This window comes from Leptopilina boulardi, unplaced genomic scaffold (assembly GCF_019393585.1).
Source record: "Leptopilina boulardi isolate dan_hultmark-lab unplaced genomic scaffold, ZJU_Lbou_2.1 LbouV2_274, whole genome shotgun sequence".
NCBI lineage: Eukaryota > Metazoa > Arthropoda > Insecta > Hymenoptera > Figitidae > Leptopilina > Leptopilina boulardi.
The window spans coordinates 60,603-87,718 of NW_026137834.1; the positions used below are offsets into that span (position 1 = coordinate 60,603).

At 28.5% G+C, this 27,116-nt stretch overlaps 1 protein-coding gene across 1 annotated transcript in view; it reads left to right on the forward strand.

Annotated features, from left to right (window-relative positions):
* Window positions 1-27,116, forward strand: part of LOC127281703 (putative uncharacterized protein DDB_G0282133) — a 41,465-nt gene that overhangs the window by 8,668 nt on the left and 5,681 nt on the right. Inside the window, exons 5-18 of the mRNA XM_051305553.1 lie at window positions 4,608-4,667; window positions 6,236-6,433; window positions 8,989-9,304; window positions 10,241-10,346; window positions 13,863-13,933; window positions 15,562-15,636; window positions 17,373-17,471; window positions 17,962-18,054; window positions 19,441-19,494; window positions 19,841-19,888; window positions 21,185-21,277; window positions 23,368-23,415; window positions 23,791-23,898; window positions 24,696-24,749. Coding sequence (XP_051161510.1) covers window positions 4,608-4,667; window positions 6,236-6,433; window positions 8,989-9,304; window positions 10,241-10,346; window positions 13,863-13,933; window positions 15,562-15,636; window positions 17,373-17,471; window positions 17,962-18,054; window positions 19,441-19,494; window positions 19,841-19,888; window positions 21,185-21,277; window positions 23,368-23,415; window positions 23,791-23,898; window positions 24,696-24,749 — 1,423 coding nt within the window. The remainder of the gene's footprint in view (window positions 1-4,607; window positions 4,668-6,235; window positions 6,434-8,988; window positions 9,305-10,240; window positions 10,347-13,862; window positions 13,934-15,561; window positions 15,637-17,372; window positions 17,472-17,961; window positions 18,055-19,440; window positions 19,495-19,840; window positions 19,889-21,184; window positions 21,278-23,367; window positions 23,416-23,790; window positions 23,899-24,695; window positions 24,750-27,116) is intronic.

The following is a 27,116-nucleotide window of genomic DNA, read 5'->3' on the forward strand; positions in this document are numbered from 1 at the left end:
TCAATAAAAAAGTTTTAACCAAAGGCGATTAAAAAAATAACGGAGTTACGGGAAGTTTACTTTCAGTATTACTACGAAATTGAAAAATTCATGATTTTATGAAAAAAACTTTGTAGTACTTCACAAATTGACAATAAAATAACTTCTATTATTATTTTTATTCTTAAACATAAATAAATGTGCAAAAAAAAGATAGATTAGATTCTTCATAATAATGATAAAATAAATAACATAAATTTCGAATGGGAGGAATAAAAATCTGAATTGATTTTGTAACTTAAGGCAAGTGTAGATTGAGAATGAATTGTCCTAAGACTATAAAATTTTCAGAGCAACTACTGTAGCTATTACTGGTTAAAAACGGTATAATTTGTTTTACCAATTTCTAAAATTGACTTTTGGCCACAAAACGGGGTCTCCTGGCCCACTGTGAAATGTAGCAAATATTGAATATTCTAGACATTTTTAAATCTGTATGTTTAAAAGCTTAAAAGAGGGCTGATAATTTAAGAAACATAAATCTGGTTACTGAAGACTTTATAGTGATTTTGAAATTTAGAACAGGGATTTTTCATTTATATTAAAGGAAAAACTATAAACATAAAGATATTTCCTCTAATGCACCACTAGAGCAATGATGCCAAAATGTGAACGGTAAAAAGACAACAATCTTCCCTTCGGAAACATCTTTTACGGTGATCATTTCGAACAATCAATCATCGTGATTAAACGATTCTGCATAGCAGTCGATTACGATGAAATTCATGAAGATCTTTGTGAGATTCCACGATTTGTGAGCATCTAAAGATTCTTTTTCGTCATTCATTGCTGCAAATCCATTCTTTTGCTTCACTGGAACTTACTGTGTCGTGATATGTTAAAGGTTAATCATTATCCTCTCTTCGAACTGTAAATGATTGAATATTCGCGTTGTGATTTTCTGCATCTAAAGATCAAAGTGTCAACAGGTTCCGGTTGAGGTTCTGACAAATCCTTTTTTTTCTTCCGCGAGGTTTTTACACAGGAACAGCTATATCTTCATGTTCTTGCACTGGCTTGGTTTGGAATGTTCTTTAAAGATATAATTACGTGATTCTTAAACTATTTGAATTTCTAGCATGCAAACTCGATAGTCTCGACCATGTACGTACGTCAGCTCTGCCCACGCGTTTTTAGGGAGATTACTTTTCTGTATTTGTGAACTCACTAAATATAACAATGTTCTGTTACATAGTTCAGTAATGCCATTTGGCAGAGGCGTATATATAATTGTTTTTTCGTGTTGGATTCCTGATGATTTACAAAACCCTTTTTAAATTCTTCACACAAAATTCAAGGCCGTTATCAGTACGGACTTTTTAGATTTTTCCCAGATTGGTTTTCGATTTCTATTTTCCATTTTTTGAATTCCCTCAATGCAGCACCCTTGTACTTAAAAAATCTCACGAAAACGTATCTGTTTGCCTTATCAATTATGCAGAGCATGTACCTCTTCTTTCCTCAGCTTTGAATGTCTACAAAACCCATAAGATCTGAATGAACGAGTTCTAAAATAGTAATTATTCTTATTTCCATCAAGACAGGAATCACTTGTCGTTAGTAAACTTTCCTCCAAATTTAATCATATGACTGAATCAGTATTTTTCATTTATAAGATTTTGTGTTTACTCACGTGCATCATCTTTTAATGCTATAAGTCAAGCGATTGTGATTTCGTTTCTTTTTGCACTACTTAATACTTACTTTTGCCTGCTCAGTGTTAATTACAAATACAGGGTGTCTAACGGTCAGGGAAAGACAGGGAATTTTTTTCTTAATCCTTGTTAGACACCCTGAAATACGATTTTTTCTTTTGTTATTATTAAAATATTTCCATCTTTGTTATTAAGGGGTGCGTTCACGTAACTCTCACTCTCACTTAAAAATTTATCACCCTCACTCAAAAATTTTTCAATCTCACACTCACTCATAAAATGTTTATTGTGTGAATGTGAGAGTAACAGTGAAAAAATTATGAATGAGAATGAGAGAGAAAAATTTGAATGAGAGTAAAAAAATTATAATTGAGAATGAATGGGAAAAATTGAGTGAGAGTGAGTGTAAAAAATTTTTGAGTGAGGGTGAGATTTAAAATTTTGAGTGAGAGTGAGATTAGAAAAAAATTACTCTTCCTCAAAAAATTTTCACTCTCACCCTCACTTAAAAATTTTTCAATCCTACTCTCACTCAACAATTTTTTAATATCACCCTCTCATAATTTTTTCACTCTCTCTCATATAAAGGTTGAAATCTATGCCAAAATCAAGCAAAAAGCTCCTATGTACTTTTTCAAAATGTGCAACTTTCATTCCACGAATATGGCTCCCCCACCACTTGCTAAAACAATGCAAAAACTGTTTTTTACTTTTTTAATAACCAGAACAAATTTTCATATTTTCAAAAAGTGTACCGAAACTTTTTGCTTGTTTTTTACCAAAGATTTTAACCGTTAAATATGCACACCCTTTACATTGAAAAAAATTTGCTTCGCAATTATAACTATTAACCATAGCAACTTTAAATCTAGTCAGAGTAATCAAGAATCCTAGTCGATTCAGTTATGTAGCTTAATTAATATTGTCAAAGTCGATTTAGTAGAATTGACCCCTTGTTTCCGAGTTATAATAACTAAGATTTTTGGTTAAAATGACATGTATGTATAGCCAATTTTGCTAAAGTTTATTTAGTAATTCTAGCCAATATAACTAAGATACCTGGTTATTTTGATAATGTTTCCTAGTCACTCTGACTAATTGTCGAAATAAACTTTGACCAAGATTGCCTAGTGGCTTTCTCTCGTAACTAGGCAAATCAGTCAATTCCTGGTATACGGGTGTTAGGAATTTTTTTCAGTGTATATAAAGCAACAACTTTCGTTAAACAAACCCTCTTTGTTATTATTAATAAGTTCCCACTTAACTCCCTTGAGTTTAAACCTAAGATTCTTTAGCTTACGGCATAATCTTCAGGTTAAGGTGAGCTGTAAATGTCCTATCTACCGTAAGCTGCAGTGTAAGATTGTAGTCAGCTTACATTTAAGCTTGCTATAACTTTACTGTAAGCTTCCCCTAAACCTTCTGTATACAGTAAGGTTATAGTAAGCTTAACTGTAAGCTGACTACAATTTTACACTGCAGCTTACGGTAGATAGGACAATTACAGCTCACCTTAACCTCACCTTAACCTCACCTGAAGTTTACTCTGTAAGCTAACTAATCTTAGGTTTAAACTCAAGGAAAGCTTACAGCAAGATATTATACTGTGTGGTTTGTTTCACTAACAAAATACCCTAATTAATTTTTAGCACTAAGAAAGTATTTTTCGCTTCGAAATTGATCACAGATATGGAATTAACGGAATTCATTTTTACACTAACGGTTCCTTTACTATATATATCTAATATCTAATATATCTATATATCTAAAAACGTAACTGAAAAGCGAAGGAACTCGGTAAGTGGAGAATTAGCATAAATTCACAGTACGAAATTTACTATCTTTTGGTGCGTATAATTGTAAGAGCGATCTCTGCATGTGTATTTCCTTGACGTGAGAGATCTTACGTCTTTCTGACATTCTGGGTCGCGCCTTACGCAAATTCATCTTCACCTGATTTGATAACTGACCATAAATCAACTTCCATAAACATCATTTTCATTTGGTATGGCCAAGCAGCGAAATTTACACTATTTAATTTTTCAATTCTTGTGTGTTCCGACATTGTTTACTTTTCGAGCACTATTTGCAGGATAAACAAAAATTATGCCTTACCGACCAAAAAAAGCAAAATTTACAGACTGTCGCTATACTATTTTTAGCAGCAGAAATGTTAAAGATTTGAAGGCTAATTCAGATTAAGAGATTATATTTTTTGAAATATCAACCTCTAAAGATTAAGAACAGACAAATTTCAATTAAAGAGAAAATTATGATAGACCCGTAATGGCAATAAATTCATTAACTATTATAATTAGTTTTAATTCTTGATTTCTTATTGGTAATCAAGGATTTGTTTTGAAATCGGTTTATTTACATAAGATGGTATTTCTTATAAGACCTATTTACCGTTGGGGTGATGTTCAATTCTCAATTTGAAATTAAGATTTTTTCTTTGAAAATTTTTATTTTCATTTATTCTGATATAGAATTTCTGAAAAAAGTGAATCTCCTCCACTCTCATGGTGGGATTCGAATAAATGAAAACAAAAATTTTTAAAAAAATATCTTACTTTAAAATTAAGTATATAACATCAACCCATTGATAATATGAATTGGTCTTATGAGAAATACCATCATATTATAGTTAGTATTGGTGAATTCTCAAAATATATTCGGCTATTCAGTTTCACAGGTTTGTGTGTGAATCACTAATTTAGATACACAGACTATCCTGGAACAATAAAATTTAAACAGTACTTTTCAGTACCAATTTTGGTCGCTATGACAAGATCAATTATTTTCATTACGTGTCTACTATTAGTTTCTCTCTGCTTCAACTGAAAAATTTATTCATTAAATGATTTTACAATAGTTTTAAAAATTAAGATTACAAATTAAATTTTTTTACAGATGACCTTTCAAAATTTTGACATTAAAATCATGACTTTTGGAGTTGAAGTTGACAAAAAAGTAAGAACAGAATTTATTTACAATAATTTTTAAAAAATTAGCACTTAGTAAAAAAACAGTAATTCGTCATAGTTGTATCGCATCCGCGGTAACTTATTATTAATTGTAATAACTGTGCAGTAAATATCTCGTATATCTGGTCACGTAAAACTACCGATACTGTCTAAAATCTTTATAGTTATTAACGATATTAAGTTACAGTACATATCTCGTGTAACTGATCAGGTAAAACTATAACGCTATTGTCTAAAAATTTTCATACTTTAATTTCATTTAATATTTGTCAAACATTAATATTGTGAAACAAAATACACTGTGAGAAATGAGACTAGGTTAATACAGCCAGAAAAAAGTAGTTGCATGAAATATATTTACAGAGCATATAATTACTGATTAAATAAACCAGAAATGTAGTTTTGTTTTCAACTACAAATGCCTATTTTCAGCAACGTGAAATGACATGGATAACGATACCTTGGAGGTCCAGGTTTCAGTAAATAAAATTTTTGTTTTGTCTTTATGATAATTTACATTTGGTTTGTTCAAATATTTATTGTTTTCAATTTCATGTGACTAATTATAATTGAATTAATTGGAACAGAAGAAGCCTAAATCCATTTCTTTTTCTAAAAATACTTCTTTATTGAAATGTTGAATTTAAATGAAGTCCAACAATCTGGTAAAATATTACATAGGTTTCTAAATTGTTATTCCATTAAATAGCACATTCAAATTTTCGTTCCGTGCGGAAACAACAAATTCTTAGTATAAAAGAGAATAAAAATTGATCAAATTCGCTTGAAACACATTACTCACGGGAATTCCAAGTCACTAATTACGAATCTGACATCAGATTTTAGAAATTCAATATGGATTTGCGTGAAACTTGTTATTCAGGGTTTTCCGGGTCGATGATTAAGAATTTGACATTAAATTCGTTGTCACTGCCTTCAAAAATACCCCAGTTGAGAGTTTAAAACGAAATTAATCAATTTTTAAAAATATTTTCGCTAAATTGAATCGTCCATTTTGAATTTTCTAAATCTGATGTTATTCGTTACCAATGACTCCAAAAACTCCTGAGTAACAAGTTTCAAGCAAAGCTGCTTAACTTTATTAAAAGTTTATTTTGACTGTCTAGATGACATTCATTATTAAATAATAATAATCTAATACTTAAAAGAAAAACCGTTTTTATTGATTCCTGAACAATTTTGTTTTATAGATTTGTTTTGTTTCTGCATTAACTATTTCAATCATATAGAATTAATTTGATTTCGTTTTTATAACTTTTTTGACTATTTACAGTCAATAATTAATCAATGATGCATTTCTGAATTTAGTTTTCAAGTACAGTCCTGGTTGTAGTAACCAGTTATCTATGTCATGGTAGCAAATTATTTTCTGATTAATTCACAATTGGATTAGTAGTACATTTATCACTATTTCATTTGGAGAGAGAGGGGGGGGAGTATTCTAAATGTTAAAAAATATACTGTATGTAAAAGGTTTTCTAAGTCTAAGGTAATAATCTGACATTTATGCTTCTTCATTAATGATCATTATAGGCATGCATAGCATTTTATGCAATATATACGAAGTTAACTTCATCATTACGGCTGAAAATTTTCGAAGAAATTAAAAAAATTAATTCTTTCAAGAATTTAAAATTAATTATTGGACCATACTGTTGTGAAATGCTTGAGGACGTACGACGTGCTTTCGAGGACGTGGAATTCACAAGTTCATGGGTTCATTTTATTGAGGTATTTTTAATAGCTGTATTATTATACTGTACGGATAAAGAAAGTCTATCTACATTATTTTGAAGTCGAACGGAGATATTTAGTGGTGTGCAAAAAGCTCGAAACTCAATGGAGATTTTTCGAGCTTTACGTTTTTCGAGTCGAGCGCTATTAATTCGAGCTCGAGTCGAGTTCGAGTCGAGCCAAGCTGTATAAAAAACTCGAAAATTTTCGAGTACTCGAACGCTTTCGAGTACCCGAATATTTCGAGTACTCGAGTAACTTCGATCACTCGAGTAAATTCGAGTACTTGTGTAAATTAAATTTGAATATTCGATTGTTTGTAAGCTATTTACTATTTTTTCATGAGTTTGTAATTTCAAATATGTAGTCATTCATTTATCTGTTGATTAATTTAGTAATTTTTGCAAAACAATAAAAATTAAACGTTTAATATGCTCAAATTCATTCGAGAACTCGAAAACTTCGAGTCCTCGAATTCACTAGAGTACTCAAAAATTTCGAGTTCTCGAATTTACTCGAGTGCTCGATACCTCGAGTCAAGCTCGAGCTCGAAAAAATGTCGGCTCGACTCGGCTCGAAATTCGAGCTTTTTGCACACATCTAATAGTAGACATGCTCAATCGATTTGTAGAAAAAAATTACCAATTTTAATTATTTATATGCTAAATTGTAGATAGTACGATTTTTGTTTATTGAAAATTTTTATTTTCAGTTTTTTATGATTTTGAATAATTAATTGTAGAAATTTGAAAAAAAATGCTTAAATTAAAGTTAAATAATTTTAAAAAATTGTCATAATGAAATTGACATTTGTGAGGAAATCAAATTTTAATTAGTTTTAATTTTACTCGTGATTATTCTTAAATTTAAATTTCCACAATTTTTATTAATTTTCACTAACAATTATTCAAAATATTTTTTTTATAATTCATAATAAAAAGACACTCGCTATACTTTTAAAATTTTATTATTATTATTATTATTATTATTATTTCTATTTATTAAAAAAGTTTTTTCGTACAAATAATATTTTATCATATAGCAGTTTTAATATTGTTCAAAAAGTAGGTTCAGATGGGGTAAATTGGGACAAGAGGTGTTGGAGCTTAATTTACAGTTTTAATATTAAGTTCAACGTCAATATTTTAAAATTAGATCACCTACAAGAGGTTCTCAGTATTGCCAAGCTTTTATCTTGACAATCGGCAGAAAGATAATTCAAGTTATCGCTTAATGCATAAAAACTTGAAAATCAAAATGAAACTGTTTCAGTATTTTGTCTCGCATTTTAAAGAAAGCAGACTTAAAAATCATACAAAAATTTTTCTTTTCCCTTATGACTCCCATAACAGAAATTCACTTTAATTTTTCATTTTTGTCAATTTGATTAATAATAAAAATCTGTCCCCATTTACCCCAAGAATTTGAAAACTCAGGGTAAATGAGCACAACTGGTTATTATTATCCAAATTGACAAAAATGAAAAATTAAAGTGAATTTTTGTTATGGGAGTCATAAGTTTAAGTCTGTTTTTTACAAATGCGACACGAAATACTGAAATAAAAAAAAATTTCAATTGATTCAACTATTAAATATCTACTACAATTTTTTTAAGTTTTTTCATCTCTTTAGGGTATGTGGGCAAAGGAAGTTTTTTTGTGGTTTGAAACTTTCTCTGAAATAAATAATGATTTCGGGTTAAAATTTTGGAAAAATGATTTCGTTTTGTACAAGGAATCTTGTTGTTCTACTCATTTAATATAACTTCACGCAAAAATAATAAAAATAAAGCAATAAATAGTAAAATAATGTGTTTTATCATCGTTCATTCAGCGGCCACTCGCTCGAATTGGCGCTGTTTACTGGACCACTGACACTCAAGCAACGTCTCTGTATGGGCCGCCATGTTTCTTTTCCTTTTCGTTTTAAAATGTCACGTTTTAAACATTTTTAATTTTTTAATAATTTATTTTAATATAATTTAATTTAATAATTCATTTTTTAAAAATTTAACTCAAAATTATGTATTTTTCGGAGAACAGCGAGATTATGCTATGCTATGCTGTCCCCATTTACCACAAATTTTATAAAATTTTCTAAATCTTGGGGTACATCACAGATAAAACCTTAACTCAAAATGATAGCGTATGCTACTCATTTTGATAAGCAGCAAAAATGAGTCAGGTTGGTGGCGCCACTGTCTATGTCGTTTAGCATTGACTCATTTTTGCTGCATTTCAAAATGAGACTAAGTTTTTTCTGTGGTGGGAACAGTCAGTTTCATGCATTTAAAGCTTAGCTTAATTTTTTTCTGCTGCATAAAATTAATCCTGGGAATGTAAATAATAACTTAAAAAAATAAACCCGCAAATATTATCTTTTAAAGGAAGAAACTTACGTAATTTGTGAAAAATTTGGATTTTGTTCACATTTACCCCAACTGACCCTATTCATTTTTATAATTATTGATTATCGATCACAGTCTGATTTAAAAACATTAAGTTATTGATTCAAATAATACCTTCAGAAATGTTTTGACATACATATTACAGATTCTTGTCGAAAAATGGGTTGAACTTGAAATCGGACATGTGTCACAGCACATATTGTCCTATTTTGCATGCATTCCCTTAATACCACCTCGAGATTACTTTAATGCAGTAAGGACAATTCAAGATATGGTTCATCAATCCCTAACAGACCAAACTGAACAATTTGTTAAGGATATTTGTGATACAATTATTTGGGGAACAAATTTTGTTCCTCTTTTTGATAGTATTCACGAAAAATCAAATGATTTAATTGAATTAAATAACATTAGACTGCGAACGAAATTATTGAACTCCAAATTTACAGAAGAGTTTATTGGTAACATTCTTTCATTTCATTGATTTTAAAGGATTTGTATGCATTGTGACTCGGGTTTAACAGATTCTCTGAATTGACAATAATGAGATGGTAATTAAACGATATCACAGAAAAAAACGAGTCTCTTCTTGTTGCAAATAACAGGTAAGGTAAGGAACTCCGACTTGAGGTTTTATAAGAAAATAGGAAATTTTATTACTAAGTTTAACAAACAAGCAACCAAAACATCCGATGAACCCAAGTCACAGTGTATACCTATTTATATATATATATATACCCAATGGGCACACTTGTTCATAAGACGTCCTGAGGATGTCTTTTTGCGAACGTCTTTTGGACTTCTATTAAAGACGTCTTTTTGACGTTAGAGAGTGTTAGAGACGTTTTTAATTTGGCCCCGTATGGTATATCTTAACAACGTGAATAATATCTCTGAGGTATGTCCAAAAAAAGGTTTTATGTCTGCTCAAAAAGATGTTTTTAGCATGTCTAAAAGACGTTCTTTCAGATTTTGAAAATAGAAAATTTTTCATAAAAATAACTTTTAAATTTTATTTTCTAAGTTCAACGTATACACCGAAACTGTTTAAGATGAATGTTATATAAATTTTTTAAGTTCAATTCATTTTATTGAAAAATAAGTTCGTAATCTTTTTGAAGACTTTTATCTGTCTCAGATGGCTGAGACGCTTTAGGCGTAGAGTTTCAACCCAACATTGCCCCTTTCCGCGTTGACCGGGTTTACTGGGATGGGTGACTATGAGGTGTTCCACGCCAAATTCGAAGACCATCTGCAATTGCATCTCCGATTTTTTTAAAACTTTTTTTTCTTTTAGTACTAATTGTGACTAGCTTTCATGATTTTTTCAAATTTTTTTAGCAAGCCGTTTTCGAGATTTGAATTTTATAAAAAAAAAATATTTTTTTCTTTTTTAGATAAAATAAATGCTTTAGCAAATAATCAATCGAGTCGAGAAAAGGAAGTAAAATCTATGATTCAAAATTGTATGATAGACACCATTCAACGTCTCAACAAGAATGCGTAAATAAATGATTTCATTTTTTGTATTTTTTCTAGTTTACATTTAGAACCTACTTACACTGTAAAGAAAATGTTTAAGAAGTTAATGGCAACCGGAGTGGAGAGTAAAAATGAAATTTACTTCAAAAGTGAGTTAATCATTAAGGGGGAAAACTCGTGTAAAACAACATTTAAAAAAAATTTTTTTTTGATTTAAAAATTAATTTACTATCTGTAGAATATGATCCTACATTACTAATCTATAATTAGATGTATGAATGTCCTTTAGTACCTAAGCATAAGTTTAGCACTTCAGATGCTACCAAATGCAGATAACTATGAGCACGAGATCCCTCTATTCTTTCGGTTTCTTGTCAATATAATTTTATTAATTGTCATTAGAAAGCACCATAAGCAAGTAATAGTAAATCTTTGTTTTAGTGCAATATTTTTTTTCGAATACATAACGTCTTCAAGGCCAATTTTTAACCGATTTTAATCAAACTTACCACAAATCTTCTTTATTTTACTGGCTATTGCATGACAAGCTCCTTTTTTTAAAAAATTTTTTTAATAATTATTCTTGAACATTATTTATAAGAAAAAAAAGTAATTTTTTTTCAAAATAGTCCCAAATTTTCAAAAAAAAATTTTTTTTAGTTTTCTCTTCTTCATGCAAAACGTATTTGCGTATTTTAATAAACAAAATTTTTTCATGAAGCTTATATTACGTACTTCAAGGTATGCTTTAGTTTAATTCAATAAACTTTACCATAGTTTTAAAAAAAATCCTTAAAAAATGTACATTTACACGAGTTTCCCCCCTTAAATTAATTTCCTATCACAAACTCACAGTCACTAGGTATAAAATTAACTCGTAAAGCATTAATTCCTTCTCTCTTAAACTCCAAATGTGAGCAACTTATATAAATATAGTCCCCTTTGAAGTTAAAATTTAACTTTCTTTTTACAGTGTAAGATCCACTTAGTTTTATTTGTATTTCTTATAAGCCAACACAGAAAAAAACTGAACACTGATTTTAGAATATCTACTTAAATTAAGTGGAAAATATTCTTACAATAATAACAATATTCTTATTGAAAGAATTAATATTTCTAGGCTCCTATTTAAGTAGGTATTCTAAAATCTAGAATATCGTTTTTCTGTAATCATAAAATGAGTAGTGTATGCTACTCACTTGTACGTGAAGTAGGGTGTACATCTACAGCAATTAATATTTTATAGTTATGTACGTTCGTTGTATACCCTACTTTTATACTCCTAAAATCTTAAAATTTGCAAAAACAATTGAAATAATCTTTTGAGACCATCAATACCACTACAAACTGGTAAAACACTGCAAATATCAAAAAAATGTTGTGTTTAATAGTATGTAATTTCTTTTCTTCAAATTATAGCGTTTAGGAGTATGAAAATAGGGTAGACAACGTGTATAACTATCAATGATTATGAATTACTGTAGAGCTTACTTTACGCTTTTTCATGAAAAAATGGGAAATTTAATTTTCTTTTTGGATTCAAAGTAGGATCTGAATCTATTCAAGTTATAGCCTTGTTTAAGACTGCTACAACCTAACAGACTCTGAAAATTCAAGTTCAAAGTAGGGCTTAAAATTGGACTGGAGTTGTCCAACAGCAAAAGTTGCGGACGAAATAAAAAATATTGTTACTACAAAATATAATTTATCAAAATTATATTTGTAATACCTGTATTTTTATTTTTAATAAAAGTATTTCAGAGCAAAAAGACCAAAAGCCTTCTTAAAGCGCTTTAAGAACGTTTTATGCCTGCCAATTTAAGGTTCTAAAAACGTTTCAAGAATATTTTTTAGTTTTTTGAGATAATTGCAACTTAGAAAAAAAGTCGTAAATTATTTAAAGACTTTTGGGGTGCTTATTACGAATTTACAGTCAGATTTTTGAAATTCAAAATGGTGGATCTAATATTACAGACGAAAATATTACAAATTAAACAGATTTTGCTTGAAACTTTTTACTCGAGGGTTTTTGGAGTCGCTGATTACAAATTAGGAGTCAGATTTTATAAATTCAAAATGGCGGGTCCAATATGGCGGATAAAAAAAATAAAAATCTAACTGAATTATATATTGGAGACGCCATTTTGAATTTGTAATATCTGACTTCGTATTCGAAATCAGAGACCACAAAAACCCCCTAGTGACAAGTTCCAAGCTGATCAAAATGTTTTTTTATTTTTTTCGTCCGCCATATTGAATCTGTCATTTTTAATATTTAAAATCTGACTTCATATTCGTAATCAGCAACCCCAAAAACCCCTGAGATTTGAATTCAGCGTAAAAAATACATTAAGAAACGTTCTTACTTTTTCGCGTCCAACTGTTAACATGAATTTGTCTTCCTGTGCTATAAATGTTGCATTTGTGCGGTCATGCTCTCCCATGAAATATTTATGATAAAAATATACATAATTCAAGGAGATTGTATCGCTTGACTGAACTAGTCAAAAGAATAACCATTTTTCTCGGATTTGACTCACTTTGTAATTAGAAAATTAGAAAAGATTGAATTAGATTAAAATATATGTCAAAATTGTGAGTTTTTAACCGAGATCACCACTTCTCTTTTTTTTGAAGTAAAAATTAAGAAATTAATTAAAAATCATTGAAAAACATCAATAAAAATACATACAAATTATCACTATTTTATAACACTAAAATTAGAATTTTTAGAAAATAAAATCTTTTGTAATTAACAATTAAATTTTTTTGCAAATTTCAGAGATTGTCGCTTTAATTAGACAATTTGATTGAATCGCAATTGCTTTGGGGTTTTCTCGCCACAAAGTTATATAAAATAAAATTTTTTATAAATAATAATTAAAAATTGAATAAAGCTAATAATAATATCATGGTGGTGATCTCGCCACAAGTGTATATATTCAGAGAAAAACACAATAACTTTTAAAACACTTAAAAAATCGCAAAGTAAACCACACCATGACATTCAGAAGACTGAAATTAATAAAACATAATTACGTTAAATTTTTTTTGATGAAATTTTTTCTCAAAATAAAATCACAAAAATTAAAAAAATAAGTTGTGAAATAAGTTTCGATTTCAGTAATCACTCTGTCATTCGGTTGCTTCTTCTTTAATCGGATCGAAACTTAGGGCATATACAGGGTGTTCCAAAAGTATGAAAACTTGCAAATATCTCGAAAAGTACGCATTTTCGTGATGCTTCTTTTTTCACTGTTGGGCCCGGGGACCAATTTTTTGGCTTCAAAAATGTAGATCTTTTTTTGGGAACAACTTGTGCTTTGATTATTTTTCACGAAAATGCGTATTTTTCGAGATATTTATAAGTTTCCATACTTTTGGAACACCCTGTATGCACACTGCTATAAGAGACATTTACGTGAAGCGACAAATTTCTAAGTCAGAGAATACGAAAATAAAAGCCAAATGGTGATCTCACCCCACTCTACTCTATACTTATACGTATTTGAAATATGTATATTTAATTTTTTTTAGACTAGACGTAAAAGGTGCTATATTACAAATTGAAAAATTTACAAGAAATTTTATAAGTTTGCCAAAAGCAGGTGAGACTTTATTAAAACATTATTTATTGTAGTAAATATATAATTTTTATTTTTGAACATTTATACCCAAGTAACACGTCATATTACTGGAGTGCTATTTTGTAACTTCACTTCACTTTCACTTTACTTCACCTCCACTTCATTCTGGTTTAAATGTGATTGTACTTCACTTTGTATTATTTTGAAATTAAATTTCCTAATGCGTTTTTTACAAAAAGTAAATATTCTTAAATATAATTGTGATAAACATATTTAATCGATTAGTAATAATATTTTTTAATGGTCTATTATTATTATTATTATTATTATTATTATTATTTTCAATTGTAATGCCGAATCAGCTTCTGTGCTCTATGGATACGTTGCTCGTGTTTAGAGCAAATATTATTAGATTATATTAGAGGTGTGCAAGAAGCTCGAATGTCGAGCCGAGACGAGCCGAAAATGAAGTGAATGTGAAGTGAAATGAAAGTGTTACGAAAGTGAAGTGAAAGTGAAGTGAAGTTGCAGAATAGCACCCGTGTAATGTTAAAATATCCGCCTGATAGTAATATTACAAGGAAATGTTACCGTAATATATAATATACACTTCGATGGATTGTCCTGAAATTTTATAGGCTTATTACAGTCATCAATGCCTAAAATCAGACACAAGGGTTTCCAAAATTATCCACATTTTTTTATGTCACTTTTTCAAAAATTCAAAAATACGTTTTTTAACCAAAACTTTTTTTACACTGTAAATATAATTTTTTGTCCAAAAAACTTATTTCTCGCATTAAAATAAATTGATTAACCTATATAATGTCTATATTTTACTTAAAATCTATAAATTATATCATTTTTTAATTTTTGAAAAAAAACTTTGTTCGTATTTTTTTAAAAAACTGTTTTTTTTATGAAAATTATTAATAAATTTTGTCAAAACCGTATTCCTGGCATGAAAACGAATCGATTGATGTGTATAAAGTTTACATTTTACCAATATTTGTAAAATTGATCGCTATTTTAGCTGTAATCCTTCTTTTAATCTTGAATATAAGTGTATCATGATGAGAAAGCTAAATGGCCATGAATTGAACACTTTGCTTATATTCGTGTTATATTAAATTAATGTTACCGAAATATTACAATAACATTACGACGTAATATTACTGTAGGGGAGGATGAGGCAAAGATAGTTAGTTGCCGAAAATACGTCTTACCTAACTATTCATGTCCCATCCTCCCGTAATGTTATTGGAATATTACAGTAACATTTCCCTATAATATTACCATAAGGAGGACATTTTAACATTACATTAATATTATGTGATACTTGGGTGATTGTGTTTCATTGTCAAATTGTTTTGAAATAGATCCATGTATTATTTTTTTATTTTAATTATGAATGTTTATAAAATTAACCCCCCTTCATCACCGCCAAATATTAATAAAAGTCAAAAAATTTGTTGGGTTACATATTGTTTTGAAAAAAATTGATTTTTCAAGTTGGGACATTACACATAAAAAGTCTCATATATGAAATGTATCTTTTTGAAAATAATATACAATGAACTATCTGTAATTACTATATTTAAAAGTACCTAATTTTTAAAATGCTTATAAGAATTTATTTTTGCTAATAGAGATTTTGAATATCAAAGAAAATTATTGCCTTAAGGAATTAGAGGGGAAGATTTCAAACCCGAAACGGAAAGAAGGTATAATTTATACTTATTTACACAGAGAAAAAAATCAAGCGAATATAGTAGTAGAAACAGTGAAGGCGCTTGTATACCTCACCGATCCCAAGTATACTTCTGTCGTGTACCATTGGAGTAAAAGAAACAAATGATATTTCTGTCTCTTTTACTCCAATGGTACACGACGCAAGTATACTCTGGATCGGTGAGGTATACAAACGCCTTAACTCTACTACTTTCGGGCGTGCGCTTTCTACGATATTCGTAGAAGAACATACCCAATTTACAAGGTCCTATACCAAAAGAGTAACAGATCCCTGCCAAATATCGTTGAAAGCGCACGCACGAAAGTAGTATAGTATATATCTACTATATTTGGTTGATTTTTTTCTTCGTGTAGTACCCGGTTATTCATTATATTATAAAAATATCTTAGAGATATAGATATATCCAAATAATTCTGGTATTGTGTATAACTTTGCGTGATTTTTTGTCAAATTAGTATGTGAGTTAAGTTCAGAGATGGCAACCGAAACCGATAACCGAAAAAACAGAAATTTTTAAGAAACCGAAAACAAAAAATCGATACCCTTATTATAAAAATTTAAAAACCGTTATTTCGAAACCTAAATTTTATTTTTTCTGTTTTTTTCGGTTTTAATAATCGGGTAGAACAAATCGAAGAAAATTTAATAAAAAATGTTTTGATTTCTTACAATTCTGCACAAAAAAGAATTTCTAAAAATGTGAAATCGATTGAAATCTTAAATTTCTGGAAGTCCATGGAAAATGATTTTCCTTAATTGCGAGCTCTAGCTGATCAAGTAATATCAGTTTCAGCAACCCAAGTAAGCGTAGAACGCTTATTTTCAAGTCTTAAGTTTGTATTATCTCATCTACGTAGCAATCTTTCTTCACATATATACACTGAGAGACCTTTTGGACTGCAGCGGAACAAGGTAAGTGACAGCAGCGCCACTATGGTTTTGGTGTGCGGCGGTAAAATTTTGGGAGCGTGACTGTCCAAAATGTTAGTGAGTAGCTCACCGAAGTTGTGGGGACGCCACCTTTGGTTTGTAGCTGTACAACTTTTTGGCAGACACGCGCCCAAAAATCTACTACAGCAGCCCAAACGTAGTCTCGTAGCTTACCAACAGAATGCTCCGCAGCCGCCTGTCGAAAGTCGGCTACGGTGCAAAAGGTCTCTCAGTGTAGGAAAATGTGTTACTCATTTGTCAAAATAAATTATTTGCTGCAAAAAATTAATATAAAATTTCAAAAAATAATTATTTCTGTTTTGAAAATTCTACATTTTGTTTAACTATTAAGAGTTTTAATGTTCATACTTATAATATAAATTTATAAATAAATTATGAGTAATTATAATACATTTATTTTGTTCTAAATAATTCAAATCCATAAATATTTTTATTCATATTATTACTAGAGGGAAACAATTAAAAAACCGAAACCTAAAAAAACCGAAATTTTTGACATTAAAAACCCAAACCGGAACCTTAATCTTTTAAGAAAAAACAGAAACCGCAATACCCATACCGAAAAAATTTCGGTTGCCATCCCTGGTTAAGTTAGAACAGTTTCATGCTAATGCAAAAATACCATGTGATAGAATTAACCAGAATTATGACAGTAATTCGAAAAAAGTTCTTTCAGTAGACGTAAAGTACACCGAAATCGAATTACTGTTACACATAAAAATTAAAATTTTAGTAAATGAAGTATTATTATTATAGGAGAAGAACAATGTAAAAATATTAATCTTACGAAGAAAAAAGGAAATAAAAACCCTACAGGAGGCAAAAAATCAAATGTTAAGGCAGCAATAAGATCAAGTAAGAATATTGTCTAACATAAAAAATACATGTGACTCTTTGTAACAAGAAATATTTTAGTCCTAAAATATTAACGGTTATGGTTACGATCATTTTACCATATTAATAGTGAACGGGAACAAGCCTATTGCATCAATTCTTATCAAAAGTTATGTTTATTATATTATTTATTATATTATATTATTTATATTATTTATTATATACATAAAAAATTATGTAATGAATATTAAAATTTATCATTAGTATATGCCTTGAGAGTTAATCCTTTTGTATGTATTTTCATTTCAAAACTAACAAACTCAACCTACAAATTTGTGGAGCCAAAATACTTATCATCACAAAGAGTCACACAAGAGAGGCGTTTTATTTCAAGTAACTTAGTTAACAATTATGCAGCTATTTTCTGAGAAAACAGAAAGATAAAAAAAATTTAGTTAAATTAAAAATATCAAATCTTTTTTTTAATTAAAAATAATTTAATTTATTACAGAATCTCAAGGCCCAAAATCAGCAAAAAAAAATATTAAAATATCTGAAGTCAGTGAAAAATCTAACGCTGAAATAAACATTGATGAAATAAGTGGTAATTAAGTTCATACCATATTAACTTCTTATTATAAAAAACTGCATAATATTCGTACATTATTTAAATTTGGTTAAATATTAATTACGATCTTCCATAAAGTAGGCAGTACCACAAAAATAATATATATAAGTCATTTTACGTGTAATGTCATGAGTTGAAAAATTGATTTCTCAAAAAATACTGAAACCTGTGGAAATTGTTGTCCTACTTGATGGTTAAATATTTCAAAAAATTTTTTTTTTACTTTTTTGAAAACTTGGGATGAAAAAAATTTTCATAAAAGATAAAATTAAAATAGAGGACGGTGTCAATCAAAACTGAGAAAATTGACCCCCCTACCTCATCCCAAGTTTTCAAAAAAGTCAAAAAAATTTTTTTGAAATATTTAACCATCAAGTAGGACAACAATTTCCACAGGTTTCAGTAGTTTTTGAGAAATCAATTTTTCAACTCATGACATTCCACGTAAAATATCTTATATGTATATAAAGTCCAAAATATTCCCAAAGTATGTGTAAACATATGTAATATTCCCAAAGTATGTGTAAACATATGTCAAAAATATGAACACTTGACTCTTTAAGAAGTCTATTATACAGTGGCGTTAAAAAATTTTGAACGATATGTTTTTGTATGATTTCTTTCAGATCTTTCGAATGGTATAACATTTTTTAAAAAAACTTAAATTGTTTATAAAAAAATCCATTAATTCAAACTTCATCTCAGGTTCGTTAGATGCGGAATTTTATGACTTTTCATTTTGAAAGTTCATATTTTCGGTAATTTTATTTGTTTGTAAAATATTTATTTTATTTTTATAATTATTAATTAATAAATTAGTTAATATCTCAAAAACAAAAAATAGACATTCTAATATTTTTAGTACTGAAAATATGCATTCTAAACTTTACAAAAAAATTAAAATATTAAAGAGAAATGTCAATTTTGACAAAAAGTCAAAAATATATTTATTTTTTAAAAAAGGTGTTTTTTAAATTTAAAAAAAATTTTTTTACAACATTCATAAAGAAAAAAGCCGGGCTCAAAATTATCCAGCCAACAGGATCATTTTGATCTTAAGCAAAAATGAGCCCAGGTTTTTATTGTGCGAAAGAACAGAAAAAACCGTTACATACATTGGCGCCATTTTTCCTGACTGTAACAAGTACCTTGCCCCCCTCACGATAAAAACGTTACGTATTTTTTTAATGGCTCCTTTATAGTTTTTGATAAAAGCTAACAATATCTTGTGGTTAAAGCACTCATCCATAGGGTCCAACTATGTTCCATTTTGTTTATATTAATAAAATATAGAGCTAAAATTTTTGTTTTAGTTTAAAAAATATAAAATTCACAAATAATAAGTAATATGCTATATTATAGATGCTCAAAACTCACAATCAGACAATGACAGAAGTTTGAACTTCGTTTTAGATGGTAATACAATTTTTTATGTTTTAAAGATTTGAGTATTATACCAAGTAGTTTTAAGTGACGAATAATAAGTAATATGCTTTGTTGTACACAGAGAAAAGATATATTTGTCTTAGAAACTTTTTATTTATTTGGAATAAATTTCATTTTGGTTTAAATAAAATTTTATTTGTCTCAAATATATATTTTATTTATGTTGAATAACATTTTTATTTAAAACAAATAAATAGGCTACTTGGTGATGAGACAAATATACGTTTATTCAACGTGATTTATTTATGATTTATTTGGTTCAAATAAATCATTTCTCTGGGTGTATTTGAAAATAATTTGTATTAATTTTTTATAGCTCCTCGAAACTCAGAAACTCCGGAAAATATAAATCAAAACTTAAGTGGTAATTTATATTATGTATTTTATATTATGTATGACAGGAAAAATTAAAATAACTGAAAATAGGATTTTGAAAAAACTCTACTTGTCAAATGATAACTTTAAACTTTAACGTTTTTTGCTATCTATAAGAATTAATCAATTTATTTATACCCAGCAAACCAGATATAAAATGTTATATAACTTGAAAATAACTGTTTGTTAGATCAGATGAAACAAGTTATTTATAGAATAATTATGTAAATATTTTGTAACTAAAATCTGGAATATTATTGCACCAATACTTATCTATCTGTTTCATATTGTAAATGTAACTGAATTCTGGAGTACTGTTACATAATAGTTATGGAACTGTTCTATAACCAAAATGTAACAAAATTCTGGAACACTGATATAAAATAGTTGTCGAACTGTTCTATAACTGAAATGTAACCAAACGATAGAATAATGTTATAATAGTGCTACATAATTATTTCATGAAGTAGATATCGCAGTAGATTATATACACTAACCAAGCAGAAATTTCGGTAAAATTTGTTAAATATAGTTTTAATTTCACATTTTCTATTTTCCGTTTAAATGAATTGAAAAATTTCTCTAATATGTATGATAAAACAAATATACTTATCCTTACTTAATTTGTTTTATAAATAAGTTTAGGTTAAATTATTAATGAAACGTTTTAAAATTTTTAGACAATTTTCTATAAATATTTTTATTTGTACATGAGATGTATCGATGTTCTATATTTGTTATATCTTTGTTATATTCGGGATGGAACGATATTGAACTAAACTAGTTACTAAATAGTTTTTAACAAGTTATATAAAAATTTACAAATTGATCTTTTAATGTAACACGGAGAGAAATAGATGGTACGGGGTACTATCTAGATAGTACCAGGTACCATATTTGATCTTACATATACGGACAGCAATCTAGATTCTATTAGTAACAATCCAGATTGTACGGAGTAACGTCTTGATTGTAGTGGGTAGCATAACCATACTTTTTGTAACATCTTTGATAGTACCGAGTAGCATAATGATAGTACCGGATAACATCTACTTTTTACCATCTTAAGATCATAAATTCTTACCATCTATTTCTCTCCGTGAACTATTCTATATTATGGTTTGCTGGGTACACTGTGATTATTTTTTATTAAAAATTATTTTAAAACAAAATTCGTAAAGAATTATGAAACTCTTTTTCTAACAGTTCAAAAAAATACAAAATTTGAGTCAAGTCTGAAATATCAAAAATTTTGTTTAATTGAAAATAATTTCATTTATTACAGACTCTCCAGACACAGAATATGCAGAAAATAATATAAATTTAATTAGATTAAGTGAGAAATCTAACGCAGAAAGTAACATTGATAAAACAAGTGGTAATTAAATTCCTTCTATATTTACATCTTATCAGATATATAAAATTACATAATAGATTAACACTATTTAAATTTGGTTAATCATAAATTATGATCTTCCATAAAGTTTACAATACCACAAAAATAATATATATATATATATATATCGCTGGGTTAGTGGAAAAAAAGGACACGTCGGATTTTCGTTGAAAAAGAGGACACGTCGCGTTTGAATTGAAGAAAAGGACACGTCGAATTATATATTTTTTTAAGAAAATTTAAGTTGGTAACACTTTTTTTGAGGTTGACATTTAAATATTTATTTATTTATCACTTAACTGAAATAAATTATATTGGTTAGAATGGTTAAAAATTAAATTATAATATTGAAAATTTAACCTTATAATGCTATCTTAATTAATATTTTTGTTTAATACAATTTTCAGTTTTCGCTAAGTTACAAAAATTAAAATTATATTTATCCTTATTAAAAGATGAAAGATGTATATGCAGCAAAAAATTTATAACTTCAAAAATTTTTCGGGTCGTTTATGTGTAAATTGATAAAAAAAATTTTGATTGTAGGAAATAAAACTTAAATATAAAAGACAAACATCATAAAATGAAATAACAATTTTTATTATTATTTTTTATATTTTATTGATAATCGGAAATCAATGATGTGAAGTTATAAATTTGACGAATTTAAAAGTGTTACCAACTTAAATTTTCTTAAAAAAATATAAAATTTGACGTGTCCTTTTCTTCAACTCAAACGCGACGTGTCCTCTTTTTCAACGAAAATCCGACGTGTCCTTTTTTTCCACTAACCCAGCGATATATATATATATATATATATATAAAACTATAAACAAAAGCACTATTACATCAAAAGTCTCAATAAACAATGTTTATCTTAAAAATATATCAGTTAACATATTTTTTCTAACGTTTTTATTCCAAATGAAAATTATATGTTATTTATAGAAATTGGTGAATTTGATAAATATATATTCCAAAAGTGAAATTAGATTATTTATTATCTTTTTAATTTCTTTCAATATAAATGGGTAATAAAATATGCTATTCTGCAATATCAAGATATGATAATCGAATTTTTATTCTGTTTCGGAATTCATTTCAACTTTTTTCTATCTTATTTAATTCTTTTTCAGTTAAATTTCAAAATTTCTAAAGTATATATGTGACCGGGTCTGAGATATAAAAATATAAGTAATTCTAAGACAAAAATCACTCTTTGTATTTTTCCTTGAAATAAAAAATTAAAAACTTATTAATTTTTCAAATTTAACGAAAAATTCTACCTAAATCCTCGAAGATGATCTCCAGGTATACCCGTCATCGGCGACCTGGTTGTCCAAGTGTTAAGGATATTTTCTCAAACCTCAAATATGAATGCCAAAACCATTAAAAAAAACTATGTTAAATGTAATTCTAATCGGGTTCGCTATAATTTTCCTTTAATCTACTCTCGAAAATACGTATGTATACTAAGTTTGAGCCCAATCGGTTAAAATGGCCAGATTTTAGAGGGGGGGACAAAATATTGTAGACAGACATGAGTGAAATCATAAGTGTTCCGTTTCGGTTCACTGCGTGAACGGAACCCTAAAAATATATAAAGAACATTTATCTAGGTTCTTTGAAATATAAAATGTTTGAAGAAATCTGTTTTAATTAGTAGTAAAACTTTAAACGCGTTTTTTTCGAAAAGTTGATTTTGGTCGATAGCACCGTTTTCTCAGACCCGGTCACATATACTATAAAAGTTCACGAGAATAATTTGTCACCTTCAGGCTTGTAGGGATAAAAAATCTTTTGACTTCTTTTTAAAATTTTTTTTCCATAGAATTAAATGGAATTGAATTTTATGGCTTTCTGTTTTTTAAGTGGAATTGATATAGAGGAAATTTTCCGAATTAGAAGGAAATAAAATTTTGAATTCCATTCAATTCCACCTTTCTTGTCTGGTACCTGTGTGAAACACGGCTTCTACCTGAATAATGAAAATAAGATGACCAAATTCACGAATAATAAGTACCTAATATGCATTGTTGTAGTTGAAAATAATTTTCATTATTTCTTTACAGCACCTCAAGACACAGAAACACCAAAAGTTCTAAATGAACACTTAAATGGTAATTTATATCGCATTATACATATATATAACAGGGAAAATTAAAATAACCAAAAATGGGATTTTGTAAAAACTCTAGTTGTCAAATCTCAATTTTATACTTAAATGTTTTCTTTCTCTTTATTCAAAATAATTTTAAAAACAAAATGTTAATATGAAAGATTAAATTTGATAGTTGCATTTGAAGAGAAATTATAAACATTCAAAACATAAAAATATTTAAAAATTTAACAATTCATAACTGTTAAACGACTATATAAAAAATGTGGAAAATTTATGAAGCTTTTTTTCTAACAGTTAAAAAAAATAAGAAATTCGAGACAAATAAAAAATTTAAAAAATTTTTTTTAATTAAATATGTTCTCATTTATTACAGACTCTCAAGACCAAGAATATGAAAATTCAGAATATGATGAAAATTTTATAAATATATCTAGAATTAGTGAAAACTCATACGATGAGGAAAACAATAATCAAATAAGTGGTAATTAAATTTATATTATATATATAGGGGAGGATGGGGCAAGGATAGTTAGGTAAGATATTTTTGGATCTAGCCGTGAAATTTAAACTGGCATCGGAAAAAGAATAGTATCGTTGGAAAGCCTGTTTATTTAGCTACAATTTTGCTATACATTGTTTTCTTGTAGATTGCAATGCCTTCGAGATAATATTGGAAAAGTAAAAAAAAAATTTTAACTATCCTTGCCCCACTAGTGGGGCAAAGATAGTTGAAAATTTGTTTTTACTAAGAATGATACAAAAAATCATGAAATTTGATTTTCCATTGTTTCAAGGCTTTTTTCGAATTATCACAAATTTTTAGTACAAAAAAAATTTTTTTTTAAAAAACGAATATGATATTCGTTTTCAGCACAAAATTTTACACCAGAAAACATTTACGCAACCAAATATATTTAATAAATTATATCCGCAAAAATAAGATTGAATAATAAAAATAAGGTGAAAATATTTTAGCAAAACTGAGATGTAACACAAATGGGCACGTAGCTTCTACAAATAGTGTCCCCGCAAGCTCAAATTTTTACTGTCATCTTTTGGTGTTAAGACGAGTGTACATGATAAATGACCCGTTTTTTTGACGAGCCGTTTCTGAATTAGAGCCACTAACTATCCTTGCCCCTTAACTATCCTTGCCCCATCCTCCCCTATATATGACAGAAAAGATAAATAATACTGAAAGTAAGATTTTGATAAAATTCTTGTTATATAAATAATGTGTGTTTTCTCTTTATTCAAATGATTTTTATAACATTACAGATGTTCAAAACTCACAATCAGACAATGGCGGAAGTTTTAAACTCGTTTTAGATGGTAATACAATTTTTATATTTTCATTATATTTCCCGTGTGGAAAAGTGATGTGGGCCCCCAGTGGAGGCCTTATGGATCGCCCTCATGTCATGAGATGACATGCTCATGGGCCCTCACGTTTGCCTTAATGTTTATTAATCAACAATATTATTAATAATAGTTAATTAAAAATAAATAATCTTAAATTATGAATAATAACCTATTTATTTACTAATTCTTCCAATTTAAATTAAATTCTTACTCAAATTGAATTAATTAATTTTTTTAATTAACTGTCGGATATAATTAAAAGTAATAATAAATTAATTAATTAAAAAATTAAAAAATATGTTATGGTCGGATATTTTCATTTTTCAACTAATTCATACATAGAATTAATAATTAAACGCAAACCTCAGAAATAAATAAATCTAACGCATGGGGGGAATCGAACCTACGACCTACGGATTATGAGTCTAACGCTTTACCAACTCATTTAGTTAAAGTTAAGATATTAAATTATATTTTCCAATCAAATGCAATTTATAAAATATAATTAATTATATGCTTTATGATTATTATCATGAATCATCCCAGGTAAATTTTCAAAAAAAGTGAAAATATATTTTTATTAAAAACGTTTTTTTCGTTGTTCTGAATCATTGTAAACATTAATTTTTTGGTGATAAAAAAATATTTGACTTTTGAATTTAGAAAATTTTGCTATTCGATCATGTGGGCGATCTATACGGGCCCTACGTTGGCCCTCATGTCTCTTGCCATATGTGAGAGTGTTTTTTTTTTAAAGTTTAAATATATTTTTATTAAAAACGCGTTTTTTGTTGTTCTAAATCATTGTAAACATTAATTTTTTGTTGATAAAAAAATATTTAACTTTTGGACTTAGAAAATTTTGCTAAACGATCATGTGGGTAATCCATGCGGGGCCCCTACGTTGGCCCTCATGGATTCGCCATATGGATCAGCCCTCATGCGCCCCCGCCGGGGGCCCCGAAGTCTTGGGGGCAAGATCGTGGCATTTTTCACACGGGTTCATTTAAATTAAAAGCATTTTCTATGAAGTCGTAAAGTGATCAAAAAATATACCTATATGTTTTTTGATAATTACGTTGTGAATATTTAAAAACCCATTATTTGATTAAATTTTTTGAGAAGGATTGTAATTGGTGCCTATTAATGTATAAATTTCATATAATCAACTTCATTTAATCATTTTATTAATATTTAACAAAATTTTCAAATAACCGCGCCACCTAACCCCAAATGTACTTTTGAGATATTTATTAATTTAAAAAAAAAACTGTTAATATAAATCGAAATTTTTTTTGTTTCTTAATAACAAATGTATAGAGCTCAAAACTTAATATTTGTGCTCTTCTACAATTCATTTTTTAAAGAGATATCACAAAAAAATTAAGAGGTTAAAAAATTACTTTGGAGTGCCAAATATCAAGTGCATTAAATACTTTAACTTCCCTGTTGAAAATTCCTATGTGAGAACACATATGGGATCCCATCCAGGATCTCTTGTGAGTTCTTATGTGGGTTCCCGTACAGGTTCACACATAAGATCCTGTATGAAAAGGTTCCTGGGATGAACTTGCGTGAGATCAAGCGCACGATCTTATGTCTCTGTAAAAGCAATAACACAGGATCCCATGAGGTTTCCTGTGTAGGTTCCTATATGAACAACACGATAAATAGGAACACACATGGGATCTTATCCGAGATCTTGTATGAGTTCTTACATAGGTTCTCACATATAAGAAGATTAATAGCATATATATAAAAGCATTCTATAAAATCTTATTAAGCTGCTATTAATCTTCTTATATGTGAGAACCTATGTAAGAACTCATACAAGATCTCGGATAAGATCCCATGTGTGTTCCTATTTATCGTGTTGTTCATATAGGAACCTACACAGGAAACCTCATGGGATCCTGTGTTATTGCTTTTACAGAGACATAAGATCGTGCGCTTGATCTCACGCAAGTTCATCCCAGGAACCTTTTCATACAGGATCTTATGTGTGAACCTGTATGGGAACCCACATAAGAACTCACAAGAAATCCTGGATGGGATCCCATATGTGTTCTCACATAGGAATTTTCAACAGGGTTGAATGAAGAGAAAAATTAATTTAACTTAACACTTTTGAATAAACTCAAGTGCGCCAAGCAACCCCTGCGCCAAATAGCCCCGGTCTCCCCTAAATAGAATTGATGAAAAGAGGAAATTTTCCGAATTAAAAGGAAATAAAATTTTAAATTCCATTCAATTCCACCCTTGTTGTTGGGTACATATGCGACGAACTACTACTACCTATTAAATAATGAAAATACTACTTTTCATAGTTGAAAATAA